The sequence below is a fragment of the Prionailurus bengalensis genome, chromosome B3, assembly GCF_016509475.1.
Source record: "Prionailurus bengalensis isolate Pbe53 chromosome B3, Fcat_Pben_1.1_paternal_pri, whole genome shotgun sequence".
Taxonomy (NCBI): Eukaryota; Metazoa; Chordata; class Mammalia; order Carnivora; family Felidae; genus Prionailurus; species Prionailurus bengalensis.
Genome location: NC_057355.1, coordinates 123,142,566 through 123,162,356, shown reverse-complemented (window position 1 = coordinate 123,162,356; position 19,791 = coordinate 123,142,566). Strand labels below are relative to the sequence as shown.

At 44.2% G+C, this 19,791-nt stretch overlaps 1 protein-coding gene across 2 annotated transcripts in view; it reads right to left on the bottom strand.

The window, feature by feature from the left end:
• The window catches only part of ADCK1 (aarF domain containing kinase 1), a 121,897-nt gene extending 106,194 nt beyond the window's left edge, over positions 1–15,703 (bottom strand). For both annotated transcript variants that reach the window (XM_043556736.1, XM_043556737.1), the window contains exons 1-3: positions 15,598–15,703; positions 3,404–3,549; positions 544–627 (exon numbers count right to left, since the gene is read on the bottom strand). In XM_043556736.1, coding sequence (XP_043412671.1) covers positions 544–627; positions 3,404–3,538 — 219 coding nt within the window. In that variant the 5' untranslated portion in view covers positions 3,539–3,549; positions 15,598–15,703. The remainder of the gene's footprint in view (positions 1–543; positions 628–3,403; positions 3,550–15,597) is intronic.
• Positions 15,704–19,791: the final 4,088 nt, after the last annotated feature.

Sequence of the window (19,791 nt, the reverse complement as noted above, 5' to 3'; positions counted from 1 at the left end):
AAAAAAATGCCCTCTTGTGTGATGCCCCAACTCATCTCATTGTAGCATCAAAATCAACTGACTGTTCCAAGTGAGGAGACAGGGAGTGGGGTCAACAGCTCCACTCAGAGGCCTAACAGGAAGCCCCAGTGTAGCCTTGAGAGGACAGGAAAGCAATTAACCTCTTTCAACTGGGTTTTGCCTGACAAAGCACTTCAGAAGCCAACTGAGTTATCTCAGGAACAGAGCCTTCATCCCTCCTGAGTCATCCCAGACACCTTGTGCTCCCCAGAAACATACACCAGCCTCCCCAACAGTGCCTTGTAGATTAATAACCTCAGTATCACAGGATCCAGCTTGATGTCAGCCTGGTAGCCTGGCCCATCAGCACAAAAACACCTCCAATGAGGAAAAATCCTCTGCTCCTTGCCTCCAAGCCTCCAGCCTCAATCCTCGCACAGCCCCTGCCCCCCTTCAGCTCCACACAGAAAGCTCGCTGGCTTGGCAGGTACTTCAGGACTTACCCAGTCTTGGCCTGGCTCAGCTGGGCCCAGGGTTCCTTACCTTGGATAGAAGCTGCAAGTACTCCTCTGAACCATAGGGGACACTCCTCAAGGAGGTGAGATAGTCATAACTGATGACAGCTGTCTGTGAACCAAGGAAATGAGAGGCTTAGCACCTGGACGTTCAATATCGCTCATCCACCCAGTCCCGCAGCTGCCGGCCCCTGACAGAGGCAGTGTGTCTAGAGAAGTAGACAACCCCTCCGCTGCGATGCTCTGCCCCCAGATCTTAGCCTGGCCTGCTTCCTCCTGTCAGTCAGAGCTCTGCACAAATGCCACCTCTGCAGAGAGCCCTAATCGAAGGCTGCCCCACCCACCAGGAACTCTCAATTATTCATCATAACAAAATTATCCTATCTGAAATTACCTCACTCATTTGTTTCCTGGTAGGTGGACTATCTCCTCTTTGCTAGAATTTCAGCTCTATAAACACAGAGGCTTGTCCTTCCTGCTCATCACTGCATCCCTAGCCCCTTTTTACAGTGCCAGACACACAGGTAAATGCTCAGTAAAGACTAGTTGAACGAATGCTCTTGGATAAACGTATTGCCACAAGTAAACATCGTTTTACATTTATGTTTGCTCTAACAGCCTAAGTTTTGATTCTGTGTCCCTTGGCCAAAAGTCTAGAAGTCCCCATGTTCTTGGTGAAATCAGGAAATTACAGGCTTCCAGATATCTCAGACATGGAGGAGGCTTGAGGATTACCTAGGCCAACCCTTCCTTTTTAGAACTGAGCAACTGAGGCCCCTGGAAGGTAAGAGGCTTACAAGGCTGATACCTAGAGGAGTCTGCTCCCTTGTCTACACTCCCAAAGCTTTATTCCACTCGATATAAATGTGTTGAGCACCAACCGCGAACAAGAGTTGGTCACTGAACAAAGCACAAGGCCAATCAAGACCAGAGCCCTGGCCTTCAAAGAATGCACAGCCTAGTGGCTGGTTTATAAATCACTGGTAAATGCCTTCTTCCCTCATTCCCAGCTACAGCTGGCCCTTGAACAACATGGGTTTGAACTGTGCGGGCCCACTTACACGTGGGGTTTTACCGGTAAATTACCGTATGGTACTGTAAATGTATGTTCTTTATGGTTTTTTTTTTTTTAACGTTTATTTATTTTTGAGAGAGAGCATACCCATGTGCGAGAGAGAGGTGGGGGGAGAGGCAGAGAGAGAGGGAGACAGAGGATTCGAAACGGGCCCTGCACTGACAGCAGAGAGCCCGACATAGGGCTCAAACCCATGAACCATGATATCATGGCCTGAGCCGAGTCAGACGCTTTATCAACTGAGCCACCCAGGCACTCTTTCCTTATGATTTTCTTAATAACATTTTTTTCTAGATTACTTTATTATAAGAATACAGTATATAATACATATGACATACAATGTGTTGATCGACTCTTCATGTTATCTGTAAGACTTCCGGTCAACAGTAGGCTATTAATGGTTAAGCTCTGGGGGAGTCAAAAGTTATACGTGGATTTTTGACTGCATGGGTGTCAGCACCCTAACCCGTTGTTAAGGGTCAACTATATTCAAACCCCTAAGGTTCCATCAAAGCCTGCTTCCCCTAGGACACTCATCCTGACTCCCGGCCTACGGGTCTCACTCTTGCGTCTGAGGTCCCGTAGCAGTGGTCACCTGAATCACACATCTTGATCCGATCTATGGCTTTAAAACAAATCCATTGCTTTTTGACCCATTCACATGAGCACTCCTCAACCATCAGCTCCTTCAAAGCTGGGTGTGGGTAGGACGGTACATTTCTACCTCTCAAAGCCTGTAAAGACCACACTGGGCCCCCAAAAAGCACTTGATAAACACTCAGGAATCATTTCATACTCTATGGCCTATCTATTTATCTATGTGTCCATTAGATTCTATGACTAGCTAGGGAGAAGACTTCACAACACCGAGTATTAAGGAAATGATCAGACAACAACCCAAACAGACAGCGCACGGAGTATATCTATGCCAAGGGGAAGAAAGGATGAGTTCATCCTGCAGCAGACAGAGGAGGCAAGAAAGCACGAAGCATGTGGCAAATGACCCATGAATGGGGCAGTTATATATGCATGTTTGGGAGAACTCCTTTCAGCAGAGTTAGGAGGACATGATTCAACAGGGAGGATGTTCTTGAGCCACTGGAGAAAACTTCTAATGGTGAAATATTCAACTAAGATGCTCTTTTTTTTTTTTAATGTGTATCTATTTTTGAGAGAGAGTGTGAGTAGGGAAGGGGCAAAGAAGTGGGGAGGGACAGAAGATCCAAAGTGGGCTTTGTGCGGACAGTAGTGAGCCCGGTGCAGGGCTCGAACTCACAAACCATTAGATCATGACCTGAGCCAAAGTTAGACATTCAACTGATTGAGCCACCCAGGACCCCTCAGATTAGATTGAGGGTTGGAGGGGAGCCCCAAAGTTTTCCAAGGCCCAGATGTTCTGAGTATGAGCCCTGCATCAGGAACCACTCACACTAGCACACTGAAGAGAAAGCCAAGTTTTCTGGTAGAGTTTAATCAAGGCTGCAAAGTCTTTCCACGTACATTTGCTGAGGAGCACCGGTCCAGGTCTGTTTCTAAAATTACATACAGAATCTAGCATGTCAAAGCTTCAGAACAGAGACCCTGTGCAATCCCATTCTATTTCGGCTTAGTATGACAGAGGTTGGGCGTACAGGAATATAGGTGCCTGAGGGTGCACACCCATGCCTGTGCTACTGTGCAGAGGGAGCTTTGCACAAGGAAGGGCACACATGCAGCTCCACATGTGTGGCTGGCACGCATATCTGTTACATGTACAAACACCTGCAGGTAATACAGCAGTTCCTCTGCCACCCTGACAATAAGAAAAACCTACCGTTGCAACTGCTCTGCCCACCCTGACAGCACCAAAGTCATTAGGATCCAAGTACTTGTTGCTGTAGAGGAAGAAGCCAGAGGCAGCAAGAGCCATGCCGGTCCACGAAGCAAGCTTGAGAGCCTTTCGGGCCATGTCCCCAGACCCTGCCAAAGGAAAGCAGAGAAAAGGAACAGTTGAGTTCCATAGTTAGTCAGACCAGGATTCAAATGCAGGCTCCGCCACTTAATAGATTATACAACCTTGGGCCATTTTCTCAATCTTGCTGATCTCTGTTTCCTCGTTTTTGGGGTAGCTACCTCAAAAGTCGTTGGGATAAAATGAGATCATGTACATAAAAGGCTTAGCAGAGTACCTGGCACAAGCCAACTCTCAAGGTCATTTTTCCTTCCACAGTGCCAGGCACCATTCTAGGCACTGGGGACAGAAGGAGAAAAACAAAGTTCTTGCCCACATGGACTTACACACTAGATGGGACAACAGATCAGAAGCAAACAGACATATATTAGAATAGCAACTGGTATTAAGTACGGAGAAGAAAAAGAGGGTAAGAGGATGATGAATATGTGACAGAGGTGCTATTTTAAACAGGGGAAGTGGCAGAACATGCTAACCACCATTACTTGTAACTATTATTTGTACCACCATGCACATATAGGCATCATTAGCCCTCTGTGCCCAGGTCTGAAGTGCTCAGGCCACAGCCAAAATGGCAGCTGGTCAGAATCAGCCAGATAAGCTCTCAGTGTCTGGCTGATTTCCAAAATATTTATTTCAGTTAGAGTAAACTGCTCCCTGTCTAGATTGTGAGTTCCCTGAAGTTTTGCCTGAAGGCAAATACCATGACTATTAGTACACCGTCCACTCACAGTCTTGCAGGATACTACACGGTTAGGGATTCGATGTCCGCGTGCTGATTTGATCTGTTCAACCAAACATACTCCCAGTCGGTAGGATCAAGTGGGCTCAAGGCTCTTTGATACCCTTCCCCACCCTACTTGTACCAGCTCAGCCCACCAGGTGGACTGTTGGAGCATTTGGAGGTCACTGTACCCAATGGGCTGCTTCCTCTTCAATTTCTGGGAACTCTATATCAGACTAAAATCCTCGACCATAGCTGCAGGTACCAGGGGAGAAGTCCCACCCAGGAGAAGTGAATCACCAAGTCATCCACACGTGCAAACCTATATAGAAGCAGCAGGAAGATTCAGGCCATCACTGTTTGCTCTGCTTTGGACTCAGTCTGTGACCATCCCCTCCCTGCTCTGTGCCTCTGTTTCCTCTTTGTATGAAAACTATTGCTACACACAGTCTTGTCTTCATTTTCTTTAAAATGTATTTGGACTCATGCCTCATAGTATAGCCACAGATTTTCTTAAAATCTTTAATTTTATTTGAGTGAAAGAACACAAGTGGGGAAGAGGGGCAGAGGAAGAGAGAGAGAATCTTAAGCAGGCTTCATGCTCAGCACAGAGCCTGACACGGGGCTCAATCCTACAGACCTGAGTCAAAATCAAGAGTCAGAGGTTCAACCGACTGAGCCACCCAGGCATCCCACAGATTTTTTTTTTTTTTTTTTAAGTATTCACAGGTACATCTCATTCCATTCTTCTACTTTCAACCTAAATTTATACTGTTTCTTTAAACAACATATAGTTGATTTTTTTCTTTTTGCAATTAATATAACCTATGTATTTAGATTTAATTTTAGCATCTTCTTCTATGTCTTCTATTTTTCCTACCTGTTCTATTTCTTTGTTTCTCCTTTCTTGACCCTTTCTGGACTCAATAATTTTTATAATTCTGTTGTTTTTCTCCTTGGCAGTCTTCTTTTCCTAATCCAACATTTCTAACGTATGGTCAGAGGAATACCTGTAAAAATACCATTTCAAAAATGCAGATCTCGGGGGTGCCTGGCTGGCTCAGTGGATAGAGCGTGAGACTCTTGACCTCAGGGTTGTAAGTTTGAGCCCCATGTTGAGGATAAATTTAACTCAAAAATAAAATCTTATTTATTTTTTTAAAAGTTTATTTCGAGAAAGCATGTGTGCATGCACAAGTAGGGGAGGGGCAGAGAGAGACAGAGAGAGAGAATCCTGAGCAGGCTCTGCGCTGTCAGATCTCACGGGGCTCAATCTCACAAACTGCAAAATCATGACCTGAGCCAAAATCAAGAACTGGAGGCTTAACCAACTAAGCCACACAGGCACCCCTAAAATCTTTTTTGTAATCTAACAATTTATTTTTTATAATTTACATCCAAGTTAGTTAGCACATGGTGCAACAATGATTTCAAGAGTAGATTTCTTAAGCCCTTTAACCCATTTAGTCCATCCCCCCTCCCACAACCCCTCTAGCAACCCTCTGTTTGTTCTCCATATTTAAGAGTCTCTTCTGTTTTGTCCCCCTCCCTGTTTTTATATTATTTTTGCTTCCCTTCCCTTATGTTCATCTGTTTTGTATCTTAAAGTCCTCATATGAGTGAAGTCATATTATACTAAAATCTTTTTTTAATGTAGATTTCTTACACTATATTAACAAAATGAGGGATAAAAATCAGATCATCTCAACAATGCAGAAAACGCATCTGACAAAATTCAACACTCATTAATGATTAAAAACTCTCAACAAAGTAGATACAGGGGAACATACCTCAGCATAATAAAGGCCATATATGATAAGCCCACAGCTAACATCATACTCCATGGTGAAAGGCTGAAAACTTTTCCTCTAAGATCAGGAACAGGACAAGGATGCCCACTCTCACCTCTTTTATTCAACACAGTACTGGAAGCCCTAGCAAGAGCAATTAGGCAAGAGGAAGTAAAAGGCATCCAAATTGGGAAAGAAGAAGTAAAACTGCCACTATTTGCAGATAACATATTATATATAGAAAACCCTAAGCAATCCACCAAAAAACCATCAGAATAAACAAATTCAGTAAAGTTGCAGGATACAGAATCAGCATGCAAAAATCTGTTGGGTTTCTATGCACTAATAATGAATAATCAGAAAGAGAAATTATGAAAATCCCACTTACAATTGCGTCAAAAATAAAATATCTCAGAATAAATTTAACCAAGACCTATACACTGAAAATTATAAGACACTAATGAATTGAAGACACAAATAACTGGCAAGATATTCTGTGTTCATGGATTGGAAGAATATTATTAAAATTTCCTTGGGGCGCCTGGGTGGCTCAGTCGGTTAAGCGGCCGACTTCGGCTCAGGTCATGATCTCGCGGTCCGTGAGTTCGACCCCGCGTCGGGCTCTGTGCTGACAGCTCGGAGCCTGGAGCCTGTTTCAGATTCTGTGTCTCCCTCTCTCTGACCCTCCCCCGTTCATGCTCTGTCTCTCTCTGTCTCAAAAATAAATAAACGTTAAAAAAAAATAAAAAAAAAATTTCCATATTACCCAAAGCAATCTACAGATACAATGCAATCCCTATCAAAATTCCAAAGGCAGTTTTCACAGAAATAGAACAAACTATGCTAAAATTTATATGGAACTACAAAAGACCAAGAATGCCCAAAGCAATCTTGAGGAAGAAGAACAAAGCTGGAGGTATCATGGTCTCTGATTATACTACTATATTACAAAACTGTAGTAATCAAAACAGTATGGCATTGACATAAAAACAAACACATAGATCAATGGAAGCCAATAGAGAGTCCAGAAATAAACCCACACGCATATGGGCAATTAATTTACAACAAAGGAGCCAAGAATACACAGTGGGGAAACGACAGTCTTCTCAACAAATAGTGTTTGGAAAACTGGATGGCCACATGCAAAAGAATCAAACTGGATCCCTATCTCATATCATACACAAAAACTAACTTAAAATGGGTTAAAGACTTGAATGTAAAATCTGAAAACATAAAACTCCTAGAAGAAAACATAGGCGATAAGCCCCTTAACATAGCTCTTGGCAATGACTTTTTGAATCTGACACTAACAGCAAAAGCAACAAAAACAACAAATGGGAATACCTCAAACTAAAAAGTCTCCATACAGCAAAGGAAACCACCAACAAAATGAAAAGGCAACCTACTGAATGGGAAAAAATATTTCCAAATCATGTATCTGATAAGGGATTCATATCCAAGATCTATAAAAAACCCACACAATTCAACAGTTTAAAAAATCTGATTAAAATACAGGCAGAAGATCTGAATAGATATTTTCCAGGGAAGACATACAAATGGCCAACAGTTATACCAAAAGACGCTCAACATCAGTAATCATCAGGGAGATGCAAACTGAAGCCACAATGAGATATTACCTCAGACCTGCTAGGATGGCTACTATCAAAAAGACAAGAAATAACAAGTGATGGCAAGGAAATGGAGAAAAAGAAACCCTTGTGTACTGTTGGTGGGAATGTGAATTAGTGCAACCACTATGGAAAACAGTATGGAAGCTCCTCAAAGACTTAAAAATAGAACTACCATATGACTCAAATACTCAGAAGTGGAATTGCTATCCAAAGAAAACAAAAACATTAACTCAAAAAGATATATACATTCACATGTTTGCTGCAGTATTGTTTATAATAACCAAGGTAAGAAAACAACGTAAATGCCCATCAATGGATGAACGGATAAAGAAAATGTGATATATATGTAAATATAATGGGATATAACTCAGCCATGAAGAGGAAAGAAATCTTGCCTTTTGTGACACATGGGTGGACCTAGAGTGAAATAAGTCAGAGAGAGAAAGACAAGTACTATATGATCTCACTTATATGTGAAACCTAAAAAACAAAAAACCAACTCCAGATACAAAGAACAGCTTGGTGGTTACCAAAGACAGGGGGTGGAGGTGGGCAAAATGGGCAATGGGGATCAATAGGTACAAACTTCCAGTTATAAAATAAATAACTCATGAGGATGTAACATACAGCATGGACTTTAATTAACAATATTTTATTACATATTTGAAAGTTGCTAAGAGTAAATCCTAAAAGTTCTCATCAGAAGAAAAAAATTTAGGGACACCAGGGCAGCTCAGTCGGTTAAGTGTCTGACTCTTGATTTTGGCTCATGTCATAATCTCACGGTTCATGAGATTGAGCCCACGACCAGCTCTGTGCTGACAGCATGGAACCTGCTTGGGATTCTCTCTCTCCCTTTCTCTCTCTCTCTCTCTCTGACCCTCCCCCCTCCTCACCCCATGCTCTAGCTCTCAAAATAAAAACTTTTAGAAAAAAAGAAAAAAAAATTTTTAACACACAAAAATGCAGATTTCTGAAGTCTACTCACTGACCCACTGAATCACCAACCCTGGAGATGGGACTCAGGAATCTGCATTTTAATAACATAAGGGTGATTTTTACTCTTTAATAAAGAGGCTCCACTGCATTCAAATCCATCAGTGAAACCATGCCCAAAAATCAAGCCTTCTCAGTTTATGGCACCTACTCCCAAACCCCCAGTGTCTGCAATTGGCACACAAGAGTGACTGCAAACAATTATTTTTAAAGAAATAATTTCAGAAACTCATTTCTTTCCCTAAACACAAATGCTCTGGCTCAGCTCCTGGTTCAGTTCTGGGGGGAAAAAAGGAGTTTATAAATAAAAAGAATAAATTAAATTAAAACCTTGTTTTGTAGAATGTGGTTTATTTTCTTTATATTCTCTTTATTTAGGAAAGCCTCCCTATCCCCACATCATTCTGCATTTTAATTATTTTTTCTGCCAAAATTTATTTTTTTTAATATGAAATTTATTGTCAAATTGGTTTCCATACAACACTCAGGACTCATCCCAACAGGTGCCCTCCTCAATGCCCATCACCCACTTTCCCCTCCCTCCCACCCCCCATCAACCCTCAGTTTATTCTCAGTTTTTAAGAGTCTCTTATGGTTTGGCTCCCTCCTTTTTTTTTTTCCTTCCCCTCCAAAATTTTATTTTTTTTTAATATTTTTTTAAAATAATCTCTACACCCAACATGGGACTCGAACTCACAACCCCCAAGATCAAGAGTCACATGCTCTACCCACTGAGCCAACCAGGCACCCCTCTGCCAACATTTTAGTAAGCCAAGGGTTCCTTCCAGACCAGAGACATGGTGGTTGAGAACATGCACTCCAGCAGGCCTGCATTGGAGCCCCTATAGTCATTTGCCCAAAGGGTTAGCAGCCACACTGCTAACTCTCTCTGAATCTTGTGACCTTGCCTATAAAATGGGGATGATGACATCAGTGTCTACTGGATGGGGTGGTGAGGGATGAGGAAGTCATGCAAAATGTATAGCAAAGAGCCACCTCCACAGTAAGAACACAGCAGCAACTGCTATCACCACCAACACTGTTGTTATCTCTTATTATTATTATTACTAGTAATCATTTCCTCTCCCAACGCCATGCTCCAATAAAGGACCTCATTTACACTGCTATCAGCTTCTGCAGGACTTCTGCGTGCCCCACTTCTAACATCCTGGTAGGCTCCCACTTCCCCCTACCTTTTCCCCTTGTTCTCTACACCCTCAGCCTGCAGGATCTGCTCTCAAAAAGGGTAGCATACAGGTCATGATCTCACGATTCATGAGATCCAGCCCTGCATCAGGCTCCATGCTGACAGTATAGAGCCTGCTTGGGATTCTCTCTCTCCTCTCCTTCTGCCATTCCCTTTGCTTGTGCCCTCTCTCTCACACACAAAATAAAAGATGTTTTTTTATATTTTATATTTTTATATAAATAAACAATAAATAATGTTTATTTATCTTTGAGAGAGAGAGAGAGAGAGACAGAGCGTGAGCAGGGGAGAGGCGAGAGAGGGAGACACAGAATCTGAAGAAGGCTCTGAGCTATCAGCACAGAGCCTGATGCCAGGCTCGAACCCATGAACTGTGAGATCATGACCTGAGTCAAAGTTGGACGCTTAACCAACTGAGCCACCCAGGTGCCCCAAAGTAAAAAATGTTTAAAAAGGGCATCAGCATGCTCAGTTCACCCTCTACCTTGTCTTGCCAAAACACAGGTTCCCAAATGGACCCAGAAGCAGGCTTTACATTAGGCTGAGTGCACTCAGCTCCTTACACATCTTCCTCCTTCAAGATCATCAGTGTAGTCCATGAGGGACCATTCCTTGTGGGGCCTGAAAAGAAGCCCACATTAAAAAGGTCATCTGGGGGCACTTGGGTGGCTAGTTCAGTTAAACACCTGACTCTTGATTTCAGCTTAAGTCATGATCTCACAGTTCACGGGATCAAGCCCCATGTCAGGCTGTGCACTGATGGCACAGAGCCTGCTTTGGTTCTCTCTCTCCCTCTCCTTCTGCCCCTCCCCTGTGTGTGCTCTCTCTCTCTCTCTCTCTCAAAATAAATAAACATTTATAAATAAATAAACATAGGTAGATAGGTAGGTAGGTAGGTAGATGGATGGATGGATGGATAGATAGATAAATAGATAGATAGATAGATAGATAGATAGATAGATAGATAGATAGATAAATGGCCATATGGAAGGACTGGAAGTCAGGAACTCAGCCTCTGGAGCCAGGAAGAATCCTGCTCTGCTGCTCACCTGCTCTGTGACCTTGAGCAAGCCACATTTCTTGGAGCCTCCAGGTAAACATCTACAAAAGAGTTCTTGATAGTACCTCCCTCCTAGGGCTACTGCGAGCATTAGAGGAGATGCTGTTTTAACATAATACCTAACATACTCAGCAAGTAAGATGTCTTTTCCTTACTGTCACTTTAAACTTCATTTTTTCTTCCCAGAAACACTGACAAGTTTATGTAGACTAAGAACTCATAGCACCTGAGAGACCAGGATTTGGCATAACCTTGTACAATTAACAAAGCAAGGGAGGAAGCCCATCTTATCTTGACTAAACTGCTCAACCATTCTCCATTCCAAAGCCATTTCCCCACATCTCACCTGGCTCTTACTCTCCACCAGAGTCGTCACCACCCTAACCTCCACATGCACTCATTATCCTACCTCCCCCCCACCTACAGAAAAGTCCAAGTTCTCTAGCAAGGGGTTCAAGGACCACCCTATTCTCACCCCGCCCCACCTTGCCCGCTTCATCTCCCAAATACTCAGCCCCCCCTCATCCCTCTATGAAGCCTCTAAGTGAACCAACCACTTAGAATTAGTTCCTCTTTCCCATCTGGTCTTATTATGCATTGCTTTTATCTCTAAGAATTTGGTCCTGTATCTGCCTCTTCTACTAGATGCAAAGGGCCAAATTTGTTAATATATTACATAACTAATTTATAAGTTTGCTAACAAATACATAATTGAATGAGTAAGAGAGTGAATTTTTCCACCTAAACATAGAAACTTCAGTCCAATTATGCATTCCCCTGCTCTCAACTCTCTAATGGCTCCCACCTCACTCAGATGAAGACCCAAGGCATTGGCTGACAAGGCCCTATCTGATCTGACCCCCCAGTTTCCTCCAAGGTCTCAGGCCCTTCCTTTTTCCCCCTTGCTACCGCACTCCAAAAGCACTAACGTCCCAGCTATTCATCAAACCCACCAGGCACACTGTGGCCTTACAGCTTTTGCTCTTGCTTTTCTCCCTGTCGAGCACACGAGTCACAAACTATTTCGGTAAAGGGCCATATATTAAATATTTTCAGCTTTGCAGACTATATATAATGCCTCTGTCACAGCTACTCAATACTGCATTGTAGCACAAGGCAAATGGCAAGCACAGACATAAAGTTATGAGTGTGGCCAGATGTGGCCCAGAGGCTACAGTTTGCCAAACTCTGCCTCGGCGTGGTAGGTGCTCCAAAAGTATTTACTGAATCGATGAATCAAGGGAGAAACTATACCCCACTAGGCCTGTGCAGAGCCAGTAACAACACAGGTCCCCAGGTGAGAATCACTCCAGGGCTATCAATTCAGTAGCCATCCTACCCCAGCACCCTAGCACCACCTCCCAGCTCTTGCCTCTTAAACCTCATCTTCCTGGTGCACCATCCTCCAGGCCTGTCCCTATAGGCAATGGAGCCCTGAGACCATCCCACCCTGGGAGGGGAAGCCACAGCAAGAAACAGACAGAATTCCCAAGACCTGGTTTCCATGCAAATGTCCTCAGTAATAAAAGAGGTGGAAATTGAAAAACATAAAATAGATGATAGAGGAGCCAAACTGTGCCTAAATAGACTGGAGCTGGAGTTTTCCATACAGTGTCAGTGAGTCTTTAACATGCAAATGAGTTGTCTCCCTCAGGGTATTTTAAAAGACCCTGTCAGCCGTGAAATATGTCTGTCGATGAAAAACACCTTTCATTATTAAACCTTTTGCTAATGAATCACCTGCCCTGTTCTGTTTCCTTGCCTTTCTGACTTTCACCTGAGTTACTTCTCACAGGAGCACACACTTTTGGGAGGGGCCTTAAGGACACCAAGACCCTAAAAACCTAAAAATTAGATGACAATTTTAGCAACAACTAACCTTTACAAAGCCCTCTGCACTCATTATCTCATTAGATATTCCACACAACCCAGTAAGATGAGACAAATATTATCATCATCCACAGGCATAAATGAGGAAAGGAACGAGTTGGGAGATTTTTCCCAAGCACTCAACCAGTAAACGGCAGAGTTGGAGCTTGAGGCTGTCTATGGCACACGGCCTCCTTAGCAGGGACTCTGTTCACCCATGTCCTTAGCACTCTTCACAAATAACCGTATCAGTCACTGTGGGCAGCGACTCTGCCTTCTGACCCTCTACCCTGCCCAAACGGCAGGCATGTGGAAGACACTGCTTAGAGCCCTGGAAATCAACATGTCAGAATATCAACCAAACCACCTCACCAGAAATAACCGATTCCAGTCTATGAAACATTTAGGAGAGCTGTGTTATTGTCAAATCTATAAGAATGGAATCCATCTTGCTGGACCATAGGAACACCGCAGCACGTGATGAAATGAGGCAAAAGGCAAGTGTGGAAAGCTCTACAAATGGGAAGTTGATAGTCAAATGGAATGTCCATCCCCTGGACAGAACTAAATGGGGAATCAAGCACTTACAGTTTGTGGTGGGCCAAAGAGTGGCTAGGCCCACCAGTTACCACCCATCCGCAGTCCCCATGCCACATTCCAGGTCAATAAGCATGGAATCACCGTGCCCTGCTTGGTGCGCAGGTGAGAATGGTCAGAAGAAAGGCACTCTGGGCTCTAATTCCATCAATCCCATATAGTGACCGCAGCCTCCTCCCACTTCCTAAAGAGGCTACTAGAGAAATGGGCATTATTTCTTCTGGTCTACTCCCAAGACTGGAAAGGACTCAATACCCTTGGAGAGAGTGATCAGGTTTTCAGGGAAATCTGGTAATTGATGTGGATAAAAAGCAAACAAGGTGAGGGGCATCTGGGTGGCTCAGTCGGTTTAGCATCTGACTCTTGGTTTCAGCTCAGGTTTCACCTCAGATCTTGAGGTTCCTGAGTTCCAGCTCCACGTGCTGCCAATGCCAAGCCTGCCTGGGATTCTCTCTTTCTCTCTCTCTCTCTGCTCCTCCCCCACTCATGCACATGTGCTCGCTCTCTTTCTCAAAATAAATAAACTTAAAAAAAAATAAGCAAACAAGGTGGAAAATATCATCATGTCTCAAGTCTGGAAAGATGCACAGTCAATGCCCAGGGACCATCTAACTGGCCTGATGAGGTTTATAACGTGACCTGCCACCAATGATGCAGTCCAAATATAATCATATGTCCAGAAGGTGGCTGAATCAATATTGATTAAGTAAAGGAATCCGTGGCTGATGCCACGGTCCCAGAACAGACAAGGAAAATAAATCTCACCCAGGCAAGGAATAGAAATTCCCCATTCAGTCCATCCTGGGAAAGTAGGGACTCAGGGAAAACAGTGGAAAATCAAGCACAAAGAGCAAGTGCAGGTAAAAGGTAGGTCACTGGAGTCCCTCTGGCATAAAAATCTAAATCCAGATTTAGTTAGTTGGGGGCCAGGGAGCTGGACAGGGAGTCGGAGAATGGATACCAGAACCAAGCACTATTCTTATCTTATAGGTCCCCTGTCTGCAAGAAAATGTATATTAGCAGGAAGGAATAAAATGCAAGCTCTCCCGGCAGAGGTAAAATCTTACATCTGTAAAGGCTGTTGAGAAACAGCCAAGCCAATAATAACACAAGAGGATATGATGTAATCCAGGAAAAATGACAGAAGTGTAAATCTGTATATAAAATAATGTAGGGACAAATTAATAGTGTACACAGTGATATGCACATGTTTATCATGACAAAATGTTAAACTATCAAATAAGGACACAAAGACCCATAACCCAGTGTGAGAAGTTGGTGCTTTAAATTCACAGGATTTTTTTTTTTCCTATAAAGCAGTAGTGCTCAAAATTATGTCCGGGGCAGCATCTCTATCTCCAGGGAGCATGTTACAAATGCAAATTCTTGCTCCCCAGCCCAGACCTAGTGAATCAGAAACTCTGGGTTGATTCCAGATGATTCTGATGCAGTTTGATAGCTTGTGCAATAAGAAAATGCTTAAAGAAAACATACAAAGGCACAGATAAAGTCTAGTTCACTTTCAGCTCGGTAAATATTTCTTGAGCACCCATTAAGTGCCAATTATCATGGACGTGATCAATAAATACTTGTTGAATTGGCTGACTTCCTACCTAGTAGAAAGTAAATGCCACTTAACCTGGGGAGAGAGCTGTGCTAGGTGTCTTCCAGAGGCTGCTCTCCATGCACAGCTGTCATCAGCACGTTCCAGTTCTAGGAGAACTGGAAGCGCAGGGCCCCGCAAAGTGTGGGAGATTAGGGGCGCTCCGGGGCACGCCAAGCTACCAGACGGAAGGCAGAGATTTGGGCGGCACCCCACGCTCTAGTCCAGAGATCACGCCGAGCCCCCCGCCGCCCGCGGCTCGGAGTCCACACACCGCCTAGGCAGAGGTCGCCTGGGTGAGCCACCCGATGCCTCCTCCTCCAGCCCTGCCTACATGAGAGACTGCGCCATCTAAGTAGCCAGTCCACACTTCTGCCCACTGGTGAGCCAGGCTGGAGAGTGACCGCAGAGGAGGCGGGGCCCTGCCGGTCACGTGGCCGCGCGCCGGCCTGGGTGACAAGGTCACAGGCCGCGGGTTCCCTCCTGCGCAGTTCCAGCGGAGGCGGGCGTCCGGCGCGTTTGCACCGCCACCCCAGCACTCTACGCGCCGCGCGACCCTGGTGCGACTAGCCTACTCACCCCAAGGGACGCGGGGACGCGGCGCCGAGTTCCGCGCCGCAGCTGGGTGACGGGATTCGCCGGGTCTTGGCTCTCAGCCACCCGCTGATTGCGCCTAATGAAGCGGAGGCGCCGCGCGGCCTGCTGGGACTTGTAGTTCGTGGTTCCCTAAGCCGCGGCCAAGCGAGCCACCGGACCCGCGCTCCCCGTGGACCGCTCCTTCCGAGGAGGTAGAGGGGTCAAGACACCTAACCTGCCAGGGGCACTTATTTCTTTGCCCGGGCTGCGGACACACAATCTTTCTGAAATTTGTTTTCGATAGTCTTTCCGAAGGAGGCGTAGATTCGTGTTCCGTGGAGGATGGAGTTGTGGGCTTGTGCATTTCAAATAAGGTATTAGAACAAGCGAGGAAGACATTCACTAACAGTTGCCGAGTGGTGAGAATGTGCTGATTGATCTTAGTTATCTTTGGCCCCCCTTCGTTCATTCATTGACCTGTATCGCATGTTTATAAGATGTGCTTTGGAGACATTCATCAGACGTTCATTCCACAAATATCTCTTGAGCCACTCCCCGGGGAGCAGAGATGGGGGCGGGGTGGGGGGGGGCGGTCATCTATCAATTTAATCAATTCCAGTCAAATTTCCAACAGGATTTTGCCTGGACTTTCACAAGCTAACCTAAAATTTATATGCAAAAAAAAGGGGGGGTGGGTAAAGCATAACCAAAACACTCCTGGAGGAGAATGACATGTTTCAAGGACTTGGCCTTTCATACATCAATATTTATTATAATGCTATAAAAAATTGAGGCCATTTAGTATTAGTATGAAGATAGGCCCGGGTGGGGAGAGAGAGAAGAAATCAGCCTAGAGAACCCAGAAACAGATCTAGGAATAGGTGGGATCTTGATATATGATAGAGCTGGCATTATAGGTCAGTGAGGATAGGCACATTATTCAGTATATGAGCTGGAACAACTAGTTATCTGTTGGATTCCTCACTCCAGGTAGATTAAAGACTTCAACAGGAAAAGCAAAATAAGATGTTTTAAAAGAAAATAAAGGAAAACATTCTGTGATCTCAGGATAGGGTTTATTAAATGACACAAACTGTATTTAATACCTTGATAAATTTGGACAACATTAAATTCAATAACTTCTCTTCATCGACAAGCATTACAAAACAAGCCGCAGACGAAGACAATTGCAGTACAGAGACAGCAATAGTATAGAATTGCATAATACAGCCCCGCTGTCTCACATGGGCAGTGTATGCATGCTAAGACAAAAACATGAATAATTTTCAAGCAGTGTAAGAAGTGTGAGCTGAAGGCATGAACAAAGTGATATAGGAACACAAAGAAGGGAGCAGTAATTTTGCCCAGGAGATTCTGAAATGCTCCATAAACTAAGAACTGACTTGGAGGCTAGGAATTAAAGTCTGAATAGGGGCTCCCCTGGAGAAAGTTGTCGGCATCAAAAAAATCCTATAAAAAAAGGCATAAAAAAGCAGTAAAATACAGTAAAAGACATAAAGGTATTTAAATTAAAATGGGAAATTTAAAACCAGAAAGAGAAGACAGAATAAATATATTAAAACTTAATATGGTTCCTCTAATTGCCCCCCTAAGTTTAACTATGAAAATGTTACCAGCAGGCTAACAGCTACCCTGAGGAATGGAAATGGGGAGGGGAGGCTAGAGAACTTTCAGTTTACATTCTGTGCCCTTGTATCATATTTGAATTTTTTTTTACAATGAATGTGCATATAACTTTCACAACTAAAATTTACTTAAACATGTAAAAAAAATTTATTATAATTTTTAAGCCTTCCAGTTCAACGTGGTATGTTGAGTATACTCATTTAAATCCACTCCTTCCTGAAATCCCATGAACATGACAGGAAAGAAATAAAAAAGTCATAAAAGCCAAAGGGAACAAGAGACAACAGCAGATAGGAAAAATCAAAAAATAAATGTGGGAAGCTGCAACACAGATAGGGAAATAAGACTTTTATAAACAAGCCTGTGAGCCCCAGCCCCAGAAATTTCTGATTTTAGAGTCTAGTCTGGGATGTGGATCTCCCTTTGTAATTCTTAGAAAGCTCCCTCAGTGATTTTAATGGGCAGCTTAGTGGAAAGCTCTGTCAAGGAGGCAGTTCGTGTTGTGAAAAGTGGGTGGATTGAGAACAGTGGTTCTCAGCCAGGTTAGAATCACCTGGAGAGCTTTAACAATCCTCCTGGGCCACACCCTGGACCTCTTAAGTCATTTTCTGGGGAAAGCACCCAGGTGTAACTATTTTGTAGAGCTCTCCGGATGGTTTCAATGCACAGTCAAGGTTAGACACCATTGAGTTAAAAAGTCTTGTCTGGACTGTGTGACTTAAAGTAAGTTTTCTAATTTGGCAGAGCTTGACCTTCCTTTTGATTTACCAATGGTAAAATGATAAAATGGTGGTTTCCTTCTTGATAAAAGGTGTTAACCACCATCTGTCCTACCTGCCTCAGAGGTCCTTGGGAGGATCAGGTGAGAGGGGGTATGTGCTTTGAAAACCAGATATTGCTGTGAAGACATGTTCCATTAAGCTTAGAAGAAAATCCAGACTCTTAACTCACATGGCACCCCTGGGCCTGTTCCTACTCCCTCCGTCTCCACCTTCACCACCCTTCTCCCCCCCAGCTCAGGCCACTCCAGCCTAACCAGCTTCCTGTCTGCTCCTCAACCTGCCAAACTGGCTGCTGCCATGAGACCCTTACACTTGCTGTTCCCCCATTATTTCAAAGGTCTGCTCCATCCCAGCAATCTGTTCTCTGTTCCAATGTCACCCTTCCAGGGAGGCCATCCCTGACTACCCTTATCTAACCACCCCCAACCCTACACATTCCCTGAGACACATTCTATCCCCTTACCTTGCTTTATAACACTCATCAGTACTTTAAATTATATTATTCATTTGTTTAGATGGCTTTTATCTGTTTCCCCCACTGGACTTAAAGCTTCATGAGAGCAGGGATTTAGATCTTCGGTGCCTAGAAAGGAGATAGACAATAGATAAGCAAAGAAATAACAGGATCATTGCATGACATAATAAGCCCTGTGAAAGAAAGAAGTAGGGGTGTGTGATAAAGAATAACTAAACAGAGGCCAGAGATGGCGTCTTTGGAAGGAGAAGTCAGGCAAGGCGTCTTTGAGGAAACTGCAACCTGATGGATGAGCGAACCAGCCATGAGGAAGATGAGAAAGTGTATTCCAAGCAGAGGGAACACACGTGCAAAGGCCCAGGGGTAGGAAAGAGCCTGGCAGGTTTGAGGAACAGAGAGGAGCCTAGTGGAACTGAAGCAGAGAGAATGGTATAGGAGGAGGTAGGAGAGGCAGGTAGAGGACCTCGGAGCACTCACTGGTTTGGATTTTAGTCCAAGTGCACTAGAAAGCCATTAAAGGATTTTGTTGAGATGGGATATGACCCAAGAAGCTAAACAGAAAATGCACTGAGCAACCAAAGCTATCAGGGGAAGTGGCTAACTTATTTCACAACCGACCACAAAGTCCCAGTTGAGTTTCTGAGGCAGTAAGGCCTGGGGTTAGTAAACTGAATATTTAGAATGCTGTTCATGAGAGGCATTCATTCAGGATGCCGTGTGTCATATCTCGGAAGTGGACTATCTGGAAGGAAGCGTCACAGCAGCCAACCAGAGGAAAAGCAAGAGAATCCAAGGAGCAAGATTCTTGCTTAAGGCAATGAGAAAACATTACTGTAGAGAGAGTAATAAGGAAATTGTGTTCTATGCAGGAGGGAGAAAGTCTTAGGGCCTGTAGTAGAGGAAGCAAGAAAGCTGCATTTGGTTCCCACCAGTATTCCAAAGGTGAACAATGCCCTGGTTGCGTAACAACCACAGAAGGAGACTTGAGCTGGAGGGCTGGAGCTTGTATTAGCACCTGCCCAGGACAGAGAGTGTTCCAGCAGGAGAAAAGCAATCAACCTAGATCCAGGACCAGAAGGTCAGCCTCCAGCTACCCAGAGGGCAGTTGAACATTTGCCAGAAAGTCTGCAGGCCAATCCATAGGCCATATACATTTGTGTGCTAGGGTCAAAGAGCAGAGGTTAGGGCTGGAAAGAGAGCAAGGCCTGCTGGCTCTGGTCACTTCTAGGTATCAATGACCATGAGATAGAAACCTGCTCAGCCTGCCCCGTGGGATGGCCAGACTGGCCTGGA